The 12,194-nt window shown below is 42.9% G+C and overlaps 1 protein-coding gene across 3 annotated transcripts in view; it reads left to right on the top strand.

Moving 5' to 3' along the window:
- Window positions 1–5,896: 5,896 nt before the first annotated feature.
- The window catches only part of SHISA3 (shisa family member 3), a 35,834-nt gene continuing 29,536 nt past the window's right edge, over window positions 5,897–12,194 (top strand). For all 3 annotated transcript variants that reach the window (XR_003854487.1, XR_003854486.1, XM_029588644.1), the window contains exon 1: window positions 5,897–7,314. Coding sequence is in view for 1 of the 3 variants with exons in the window: in XM_029588644.1 (XP_029444504.1) it covers window positions 7,047–7,314 (268 nt within the window). In the remaining 2 variants the exon portion in view is untranslated. The remainder of the gene's footprint in view (window positions 7,315–12,194) is intronic.

Raw genomic sequence — 12,194 nt, 5'->3', positions numbered from 1 at the left:
CCGCACGATCTCCGCTTTGAGCGTTTCCAGCGCAGACCACGTGGTCTGGAGGCCATCTTCGGTGTCTGACACACGATGTTCTATTTCTGTGAATCAGGCCTCGTAGCCCACAACGGAGGAGGTCAAATCTGCTAATTGGGCTGAGAGTTTCTGAAATTCTGGTTGAAGCACTGCTACCACTGCAGCTCTCACCTCCACCCATTTTGCCGGCACCTGCGACTCCATTGCTCCTCCGTCTTCCTCCGTGCCGCTCTCAGCAGGCCGCGATCGCTCTTTTGAGATCTCTTTGTCTTTTCTTGTAACCCGTGTCGACATCGTTTCGGGTGATGATGTCTAAGATAGTGTATCACCCGAACTTATCAGAAGGGACAGGCCCGAGTCGATTTAACCGGTTTGATGGGGCTAGATACGGCGGTTAAGGGCTCCCGAGGACAAGCTACATCTGCTTCCCCTCAAGGCGTCACGTGATCGCAAGTCTATCTTTTTTGAGATGCAGTGACCAGAATTGTACATAGAATTCAAAGTTCAGGCTCACCATGGAGTGATATAGAGGCATTATGACATTTTCCATTTTATTAACCATTCCCTTCCTAATAATTCCTAACATTCTGTTTGCTTTTTTGACTGCTGCAGCACACTGAGCCGATGATTTTAAAGTACTATCCACTAATATGCCTAGATCTTTTTCCTGGATGGTAGCTCCTAATATGGAACCTAACATCATGTAACTACAGCAAGGGCTATTTTTCCCTATATGCAACATCTTGCACTTGTCCACAGTAAATTTCATCTGCCATTTGGATGCCCAATCTTCCAGTCTTGCAAGGTCCTTCTGTAATGTATCACAATTCGCTTGTGATTTAACTACTCTGAATAATTTGATAACCTCACTCTTCTATGCCTTTCCAGATCATTTATATATATATTGAAAAGCACCAGTCCAAGTTCAGATCCCTGAGGCACTCCACCGTTTACCCTTTTCTAGGCGTGTGCATTCGTTTTTGACGTATTGGCAATCCGCAACATATATGTTCCTATTCTTTGTATTCATGGGGTCATGCAACGTATGGCGAACATCCATGAATACAACGTATCTAACGAATAAACCCCTCCTGACCCCCCCAAGACTTACCAAAAGTCCCTGGTAGTCCAGCAGGGGGCCTGGAGTGATCTCCTGTACTCAGGCTGTCGGCTGCCGGTATTCAAAATGGCACCGATTGCCTTTGCCCCTACTATGTCACAGGGGCTACCGGTGCCATTGGTCGGCCCCTGTCACATGGTAGGAGCAATGGACGGCTGGTACCATCTTGTGCTCCTACCATGTGACAGGGGTTGACCAATGGCACCAGTAGCCCCTGTGACATAGTAAGGGCAAAGGCTATCGGCGCCACTTTGAATACTGGCAGCCGACGGCCCGAGTGCAGGATATGGCTCCAGGACTCCTGCTAGACCACCAGGGACTTTTGGCAAGTCTTGGGGGGGATTCACATGGTAGGAACACAAGATGGCGCCGGCCGTCCATTGCTCCTACCATGTGACAGGGGCCGACCAATGGCACCGGTAGCCCCTGTGACATAGTGAGGGCAAAGGCTATCGGTGCCATTTTGAATACTGGCAGCTGACAGCCCGAGTGCAGGAGATCGTGCCAGGACCCCCGCTGGACCACCAGGGACTTTTGGTAAGTCTTGGAGGGATCAGGAGAGTGGGAGGTTGTAGTTAATTAAATTTAAAGTTTTGGGATGGGTTTTGGGGGGGGAAACCAATACATACGTAACTAATGAACGGATCGGGGTCCCCTGAGAATGGATGCAACAGATTTGGCTCCCCACGAATACGAATACCGAATGGGACGAATCTGTCCCTGCTGCACATCCCTACCCTTTTCCACTGAGAAAATTGACCATTTAATCCTACTCTCTGTTTCCTGTCTTTTAACCAGTCTGTAATCCATGAAAGGACATCGCCTCCTATCCCATGACTTTTTAGTTTTCTTAGAAGCCTCTCATAAGGGACTTTATCAAACGCCTTCTGAAAATCCAAATACACTACATCTACCGGTTCACCTTTATCCACATGTTTATTAAGATATTATCTCCAGGTAGTAGCCGTCATTCCCGCGAGCCACCCACTCTTCATTCACATCCTCTAGACTTTATGGATCCACAGTGTTTATTCCACACCCCCTTGAAGTCCTTCACAGTTCTGGTCTTCACCACTTCCTCCGGAAGGGCATTCCAGGCATCCATCAATCAATGGAACGCTTTACCACCGGATCTTCGCCAAGAATCCTGCCAACGGACGTTCAGGAAAAACCTTAAGACTTGGCTCTTCGGTCAAGCGTTTCCCTGAAGATCCGAAGCTCGCTCTCAGACTTTATTCCTCATAATCATTCATTAATATAATTTAGAGGCTCTTTACCCAATCTTTATGCTTTACATATGGTTACCTGGCTTTCTCCCCGTTCTCCCATCACGTTATTTTTTCGTGATTCATTTTATACGTTCACCCTGTTAAAATCACCTTGTTCGATGTATTTTCCAATCTTGAGTTATATGTAAACCGATGTGATATGTTTTCATGAACGTTGGTATATAAAAGCGTATAAATAAATAAATAAATAAAATCCATCACCCTCTCCGTGAAGAAATACTTCCTGACACTGGTTCCGAATCTTCCTCCCTGGAGTTTTAAATCGTGACCCCTGGTTCTGCTGATATTTTTCCGACGGAAAAGGTTTGTCGTTAACTTTGGATCATTAAAACCTTTCAAGTAACTGAAAGTCTGTATCATATCTCCCCTGCTCCTTCTTTCCTCCAGGGTGTACATATTTAGATTCTTCAATCTCTCCTCATAAGACATTCAATGAAGACCATCCACCTTTTTGGTCGCCCTTCTCTGGACCGCCTCCATCCTGTCTCTGTCCCTTCGGAGATACGGTCTCCAGAACTGAGCACAGTACTCCAGGTGAGGCCTCACCAAAGACCTGTGCAAGGGGATAATCACTTCCCTTTTCTTACTTGATATTCCTCTCTCTATGCAGCCCAGCATTCTTCTGGCTTTAGCTATCGCCTTGACACATTGTTTCGCCGACTTCAGATCGTTAGACACTATCACCCTAAGGTCTCTCTCCTGCTCCTTGCACATCAGCCCTTCACCCCCCATAGAATACAGTTCTTTCGGATTTTCATACCCCATATGCATGACTTTGCACTTCTTGGCATTGAATCTCAGCTGCCATATCTTCGACCACTCTTCCAACTTCCTTAAATCCCTTCTCATTCTCTCCACTCCTTCCGGCGTGTCCACTCTGTTGCAGATCTTAGTGTCATCCGCAAACAGACAAACCTTACCTTCTAACTCGTCCGCTATGTCGCTCACATAGATATTGAACAGGACTAGTCCCAACACCGATCCTTGCGGCACTCCGCTTAACACCGTTCTCTCTTCAGAGTAAGTTCCATTTATCATCACACATTGTCATTACAACTTGTTTGATGACCCTTGTTTCTACATAATCAAATAGACAAGTGTGTTAACCACATTTCATGGTGGCCTTGCAGGGGGAAGACAGTGTAGCAGATGGGGCAGGGTATAGTAGATAGCAGGAGATTACTAGTGCCAGCATCAGTGGCAGGAGGCAGAGGAAGAACCCCTGGCTTCTTGCAAGATTCCACAGTGAATGACAAATTCTGCAGCAGGAGACTGATTTTGCTGGTTGTTGTGGCCACGGAATTATCATAAAGCAGGAGCCCCAATCAATATGGAATACATACATGACCATTATGAGGGTAATCTTCAAAGCTGATTTGCCTGAAAGCTGCACTCCTCCGCTCAGCTAAAAATAAAGGTAAGCTTCTATGGTATACATCCTTTTAGCCGGGTTAAGGAGAGATGTTCCTGTGAGTGTATCCTGGTTGGGAGAGTAAAGCAATATGTGGACAGGTGCAAAGCATGCAGGCGCTGTTAACATGCACACTGCTAACTTTCAAAGCGAAATAACATTGGCAGTTTCGCTTAGTAAACTAAAAATGTGTACACTGCAAACAATGTGGACTATTTAAAACTGCCTCCCATAATCTTAGTTTATATTTAACATCAGAATTAAAACTCATTAAATCAGAATGTCATATAGTAATCATGCATTTATACTTTTATTATTGTTTGTGCCAAAATAGTATAGCATTACATATACTTTTTTCCTCTGTTTCTAAGGACTGTCTCAGCTCATAGCTCAGAACTTGCATTCGATCTTAGCCAGAAGGCAGAGAAGTGATCTGTAATACTGAAAGCCCACAAGCAGTATTTCCTCACATAGAAACAGATAATATGATAGCACATAAGGACCATAAGGCCCGATCTAGGCTGCCTGATTTGTTTTCTTTTGCAATGCCATAGACCACAATTGATCTCTGGCCTTTACCTTCACTTCTTTGCAGCTAAAAATGCTCTGTGCTTATCCCATGCCTTCTTGAATTTTGTTATTTTGTTTACCTCTCCTGTAGGGTATATATATTTAGGTCCTTTAATTTCATCTCATAGGGCTTTTGGTGAAGATTCTGCAGCATTTGACTATCTCCTCTGTTCTGTCTATATTATTTCAGAGGGAATGGCCTTCAGAATCAGAACTGCATACAATGTGCCAGATGAAGTCTCATAAATAAACTCTGAAGACTCATCACCTTTTTGTACTGACTATTGCCTCTCCTTATGCATACCAGCATTCCACTAGCCTTGTCTCACTAGCTTCAGATCATCAGATATCATCACCCTGAGATTTCTCTCTTGCTTGCTGTACATCAGTATCTATCGTCCACCCACATCACATACTACTCCCTTAGACTTCTGCACTCAAAATGCATGACTGCACTATTTTGCATTGAAATTTAACTACAAGCACTCAGACACTCCTTGAGCTTTCTTAAAACCCACCTCATTTTGCCTGTTCTCTCATGGATAGCCTCCTTATTGCAGATCAGATAACCTTCCAAAGAATCACTTACACACAGAAAACTTTTCCACATGCCTCCTCAGTAGTGTTCCTGCACTCAAATAAATCATACCTGATATTACATATTGCATTAAATAAACTTTTATTGTATAGGATAAGAAACCAGCACAAAGCCATCATCTTGATTTGTTTGACAGGGTTGCAGTCCGCGCTGTCTTATTTTTCTGATTTACATTCCCTGGAAACCATGACCTTGGGCTGCTAAAATCCAGTATCTGAGCCTTCACTTAGAGACTGCCATGGGAGATTTCTAATCCTGATTCTCATATATTTGAAAAGAGGAGGAAGGATATGGTTTTTGAAGAGTGAGCATTGATTGTCTCTTTGCATTTTGCATCCAGCTACAAAAGGGATAGTGAGTGGTGAGACAGGGAAGTTGTCGGTGAAAACTGGTATTGCACTTCTTTATTCAGCCCTATTTGCCTCTATTATAGGGGTTTGAATTGACCTCTTTATCTCTGTGCTTCAAATTTGTTTGAGGGTCAAGAGAAGTCTTTAGTTTCAATAAATACTTCTCAGCACACTGAATCTTATTGCTGGTACACAGAACACTTTGTTCCTTTTGTCTCTCCCAAACTCCCCGCCTCCAAATCAGTGAAAAACTGTCCTTCAAAATACCCTGACACAGCCAGTCTCAGATATACACATTCACATGAACGAAGGAAGTTTAAAATGCTGTTAAAATAAATTGCTCAGCTTAGCTTTACCTTAAGTGGCCAAAATATGAAGCAACCACTTAAGATTATCAAAAGTAAAGCACCTTAGATGATGCACTGGGGTCACATCTTTTTGATAAATATGCATATCTCTGCCTATACAGCAACGGAACCAGTTTAGCTTTCATTATTTTCTTTTCCAATTCAAAATATTTTTTTCGTAAACACCAAAGAATAAGCGCTGCTGTGCGAAGTCACTACCGTAAGTCACGTCTTTTGCCTGGAATTGTTATTCTGCCTGCAGCGAAGGGTTCAGAAGGCGCCTTGGAACAAACGTCCTCCTCTTCTCGGGCTACCTCCTCCAGGCCCTTCCCCTCCCAGTCCGAGAATGAAAGTGACAGCTCCCCTACCCCGATTTGTAGGAGGCAGTAAATCTCCCAGAATAGGGGGGGGGGGGGGGGAGGTGGGTTAGGAGAAAACGTTAAAGCGGCTCCTCGACCCTTCATCCTAAATTGCAAACGACAGCGGCGGCGCTTTCGTGCAATCGCCGCGCCCAGGGGCAGCGGGGAGCGAGGCGGCGTCGGGAGAGGGGCAGGTAGCGGGGGAATGAGGCGGGGGCGCCCGCCCTCCTGTCAGGTCAGCGATCCTGCCGGGGCCCCCAAGCAGCTGGGGGACAATGAGGGGGGCTGGCGCTGCCGCGCGCTGAGGAGGGGGGGGGGGGTGTTCGAGTGGAGCCGCAGAGGCTGACATAGGGGCCGAGCTGGGCGCCTGCTGCCACTGACCGAGCTCGGCTGCAGGCAAATGAAGGTCCTGCCGTAGCCGCCCTAACCCGCAGCACCTCCGGCGCCTCGAGGGGAAAAATGCGAACACCGCGAGAGGGCTTTTTGCGCTTCGTGCCGATGCGTCCTAGAAGTTGCGTTTTGTAGTTCAGCATTTTATTACTACTGATGTTGTCTTCGCTGTTGCATCTTTTCTGGAAGAAAAGCAAACTATCACCCGGCGCACAGAAGACTGGGACTAAGAGCTACGAAACCACCATAGGATCGGTAGTCTTCGCCGACATGCATGTGGGTTTTCTTTCCTGGTGAGGTCCGGGGTCTGCGATGGAGCTGGCCCGCAGCGGCTGCCGTGAACCCCTTGACTTTTAACACTGAATTCGTTGGAGCTGTCTTTCTCTCTCTTTAGTTTATTTGTTTCTATTGGTTTTCCACTTTCATTGGAGGAATCATGCTGTCGGAAGCTAGGACCGGACAGGAGATGTCACCTCCAGCACAAACATCAGGTGCCATCGTCTGAAGTAGACCGAATCCTTTTTACTTTATTATTATTATTTTTGCAACGCGCTAAAAATCATAAGAAATCGTAGGCGGTGGTTGGGAGCCATGGAGCTGTTCCATTGCTTGCTGCTGGGCTTTTTCACTTCCAGCTGGGGAGTTTCTGACGCCCAGGGCGAGTACTGCCACGGCTGGGTGGACGGGCATGGCAATTACCACGAGGGCTTCCAGTGCCCGGAGGATTTTGATACGCTGGATGCCACCATCTGCTGCGGCTCTTGTGCCCTCCGCTACTGCTGCGCGGCTGCGGACGCCAGACTGGAGCAAGGCGGCTGCACCAACCATCGCGAGCCGGAGCTGCCCCGCGTCACGGCGCGTGAGTGTCTCGCTCTCTCCGGGGAAGAGTTCCATAGGTGCCGCTGGCACGTGACCGCGCGCGCCTCGCGCGGGAAGGGAGAGGGAGGGCGCGAGGCTGCAGCTGCTTACTGACGGGAGTCTGTGCTTGTCAAGGGGGTTACTACACGGTTGGGGGTCCTCGTTCTGCCCCCATTAACTTGCCGCTCTGATTTTCTTGGGAAATTAATGAGAAATTCAGAACTGTAAGTCCATGCGTATAATGGGGCAAAAACCATAACTGAGGCAGCCTGCCCCTAATAACTTGGATACAGTCTGTGTAGATAACTTGAAATATCACTAGCTACATTCTCTAGGAAGTGAGATTTCAGTTAATTTGTAGAGAGAGAGCATTTCAGTCACTCTGTAAAAATATAGCAATGCAATAATATAGATGTGTTAAAGTGAAAAAACAGCATTTTAACCTTAGAAAAAACGAGTATGGCCCAATCAGAATTTGTGAGCACTGGTTTCCAAGGTTTCTAAATAATTTTATTTGTGCAAAATATCTCAGTTTTGTTCGATTTGTTTGCACCCTGGATAAATCCAGGTATATCTTGGTTTCACCTAGGCTGAAAAAAGAAAAATATATTAAATAAAATAACAGCTAGCAACTGTAAATGGCTATTTCTATAAGGCAACTTTCAAAGCTGATTCTGGTATTCAGCTGTTGCTCATGAAAGCTTGCAAGAACTAGTGTAACATAGATACCCTTGACAAATGTAATGCAATGTATTTTGAAAAGGTTGTGGAAGGCTCAGCTTTGGATACCTTGTGGACTTGCATAGGGACTATGTAACATCATGTCCGGATTTAGGCATAGGTAACTGCCTAGGGCACCAAATATTGAAAGAGACAAATATCCAGACCAAAGGAGAGCTTGCTTCCACTTGCTTTAGGGCAGTGAGCTGGTACAGCTTTAAAGGAGTGCCACTGGGGCACTCTGCTAATGGGCAACTAAAATCTTATTTATTTATTTATTTAAAAACTTTTTTATACCGGCATTCGTAGGACACATCATGTCGGTCCAGCCCAGTGTAAGGTGGAAGTTAGTGACTATTCTGAACGTGCACAGCGGAAGGTAAAGAAAGCACCATGGATAGTACCACACAGTCATGGTTATTTTATTCCATATAAAATCCACAATTTTCAGTTGGACAAGTGATTATGCATCACCTGAAACTGCCAGTCATTTTACAAAGTAAAGATGGACATAGTTTATGAATATATCAAACACCAACAGGTATACTATACCAAAATATGCTAGTTTGCTTCACTGATGCAGGATTTTGCTTATCAAATTTATGGTTTTTTTTTTATCTTGTCATCTCTGCTTGAGTTATTGGTGTTTTTGCTGTATGTAGGTCTGCACTGCTCACTTTTAGCTAAGATGTACTGTAAATGGATAAATATAGCATTTCTCGCTCTGCATCTGTCAATCACTTTTTAGTCAAAGGAAGGCATGGGTGAAAATGAAAAATAAAAATATCTGTAGTATTTAAGCATTATTCAGAATCAGTGTTTATCTGTAATATCTAAGCATTGTTCAGAATCAGTGTTTAAAATGCCCCTCCCCCCACCCTGCTTTGGCATTATCTAATCCCTATTTAAATTAAGTGGAGTAAAAGAAATACAGAGTGCTGAAACCACAAAATGCTGGATTAGTGAACGAGTGAGAGTAGAATTGAAAAAGTGTATAATTGCACTCCGCTAGAGTGTACTCGTTACAAATTGGCCGATGCAAAATGCGCTCAAATTGAGCATACTGTTTCCTAATGCACATGCTCATTTAAAAAAAAAAAAAAAAACAAACAAAACCTCTTGATGCAGTAAGTTAATGCATCAAAAGTTTAAAATGTCCACAAATCAGAAAATGTGCACATACAAAAGACTTGGCACACAGCAAAACATGATATATGTGCATAACTCATATTGTTTGCACAGAAAATATGATTTATGTGCACAAATTGACTTTTCCATGTATAAAGTATGATTTATGCACACAAAAAATGTTTTCTGCACAGTAAGCATTTTTTGTGCAAAAATTTCATTTTATGTGTGAAAAACTTGTGTACAAAAACATATTTTCTGTACATAAAATACCAAGTAGTAGTACAGGTCATGGCACCAGAATTCCAGCTTCTGTCCATAGATTAATATTAGCCCTGGAAACTACTCCACCTTGGACAAGGAGTAAAATTTCCAGCACTAAGAAAACATGAGGTAATCCAGCACACATCTCTGCATTGGGGAGTAATACCTAATGCCATCATTAGTATGGAATTTCCATCTGAGGGTGCAAACTTAAATGCACATTTTTTGTGTGCAAAATTTCCTGTACAGTTTGTGTAAAAAAAAAAATGTACACAACTGAGAGTTAAACTGTGCGCCCTGCTGAATGCACCTTATTGCATCTGCCTGACAATTAGGGAAATATAATGTAATATCCAGACCATTCAGCATGCTAAGTAACTAAAAGAGAGTGATTTATCATTTTTTTTAAACAATTTGGCCTGTAGATGCAGAGGAGTAGTACAGTTTCAAAGACTGGATCACCTGTTAGGCAGTTAAAAATAGAGTTAACCCGTGTAAGTCAGCTGTGTGTGGGTAAGTGGATTTTCAGCTGCTGTGAAGGAAAGGCATACTTTCATTGCATGCAGAAAGTTGTCGGCATAAAAGAAGAGGCATAGCAAGGGGTGTTTTGTTGGCTTGTTTTAGATGTACACACGCCGTATATTTTTAAAAGGTATGTGCATAGGCAGCATGTCACTAACATATCTAGCTTTGCAGGGTTTTTTTTACTTTGACTAAATGTATGCACCTGCATTTAACCACATAACAACCAGATTTCCAGACTCAGTTACCCTATGTTTGAAAACAGCTTTGTTTTGTACAAACTTTCAAGTATGTATGTAACGTGTGCAGTTAGGCGCCGTACCGAGAATTGACCCCTGAATGGAGAATTTGGCCACAAGAGGTGAGCGCTGTTAAAGTGCACTATTTCTAAAGCTAATGGGGATGGGGAAGGGTTTGTGCCATTAAACTCTGGCAAGTAAATAATCAGTGTGAAATAGGATAATTAGCCCTAAAATGAGGCTTGTGCTCTTTAGAAGAGGGTTATTGGAGAGGCTCTGAACCTTTGGTGCCATGAAGACATAAACAGGTTTTGTTTCACTCCCCCTCCCACCCCCTCCAAAATGTTTTGAAAATCGATAATCTTAAGCAACATTTCTCAAATGTGACCAGACCACTGACAGATCTCCTTCCATTTGATGGCCCCTGCGGATGTAGGAGTTGGCTAAAGTTAATGGAGTATTTTAGTAAAGAAATTGTCAGTGAAAGATCCTGTGGCTGCACTCCGAGGCCACCAACATATTCGTTGTGTTGGCCTAAAGGCAGTCAGTTGTTTAGTAGTTATGAGATTTTTCTGTTATATAGTCATCGTTTTTTTCTCCACTCTCTTTTACTTTGTCAGAGAAAGTGAGAGAGAGAGAGAGAGAGAGAAAGGGAGCAAAACAAATGCATGTACCTTTATGTCTTTTTGCATGAAGATAGTTTTCTCTTCCTTTTTTACATGCTGCAGAAGTTTAGTGGGTTTGAATGATTGACTGGGGACCCTTACCCTACAGACAATTAATCATGGTTACCTTCGCACATGGGAAAACAGCCGGGCAGGCAGCACAGTATTTTCCTTTCCATGTTCTTGTTTACTATAGGGAGAAAGGGCAAGAAATTGAAAATTTGCTTTCCCAGAGCGCTAGAGTACCCAAATTAGGATTCTGTTTTAATAATTTAATGTGCACAGTTTCTTAAACACATTCTTTAAGGGTGACCAAGCTTGTGCGCATTGTGAGGGAAAAGGCAGGGGAAGATATTAGTGAAATGCATGACTTCACCTACGTCTTCTTTCTTGCATGGGGAGCATGGGAATGGGTTTCCCATAAATTAAGGCATTCACAATAAAAAGTCACTTTCAGTTCTGCATGTCTTATCAATTAGGACCCAGACAGTTTATAATAGTGTTGGTACAAGTGTTTTTCTCCTGACCTATGACTTACCATTAGCGATTCCCTTCACAGTTAGCTAGAAAAAATGGGTTTTCCAAAATAAACAGAATCAGATTACACTCAGATTAGGCATATACTCCATATAGGTTTTAAAACATATAATTATTTTAGAACATTTTATCTGAAGTTTATAGAGAAGCAAATTTATGAAGAATCTCCAATATATTAAAACCAGGTCTTAAATTACACACCTTTTAATTTGAATTAGGGCTGGTTGTACTCTGATGATTAATATTTCAGATACCAGTAAATATTCATCTCATCCCATCTATTGCCAGCTAATTGTAAATTTAGTGTCAGTGTCATTGAAGTGTTTTTGATTATTTTTTTTTTAAAGCAGGAGGTTTAATCCTCCTGCTTTGACAATGGTCATAACATTATCCTGTCCCCAATAGGGTCAGGTGGTAAGTTGTTATTCCTCTCTCCCCATCATAATGTATAGGTTCTCATTCTCAACCAAAAGTCCAAAAAGAGACTGTCCTCAGCTCTTGGATCTTAGCTAAAAGCCAACAAGCAATAGTTTTAAAATCTAAATTGTTATAAAAGATAGTGATGTCTAAAAAAATAACAGGAACACCATGGTAGATGATTTAATGGTAGATAACTTAGCTGAATGGCACATGGTCCAAGAGAGACTTTATGGTTTCAGGCTGAAAGATTAATTAACTTGATCACATATTAAGTGCCTTCTAAATATTTAAAATATTCTAAAATACTAATGCCATTGAATAATGTTCACAAAAATAATATAAGAAAAATGCAGAAAAGGTATACTTGATAGATCTTAGATTAACAA

The sequence above is a fragment of the Rhinatrema bivittatum genome, chromosome 1, assembly GCF_901001135.1.
Source record: "Rhinatrema bivittatum chromosome 1, aRhiBiv1.1, whole genome shotgun sequence".
NCBI classification, from domain to species: Eukaryota; Metazoa; Chordata; class Amphibia; order Gymnophiona; family Rhinatrematidae; genus Rhinatrema; species Rhinatrema bivittatum.
Note: the sequence above shows the minus strand (reverse complement) of the source record. Positions and strands in the feature narration are given on the sequence as shown.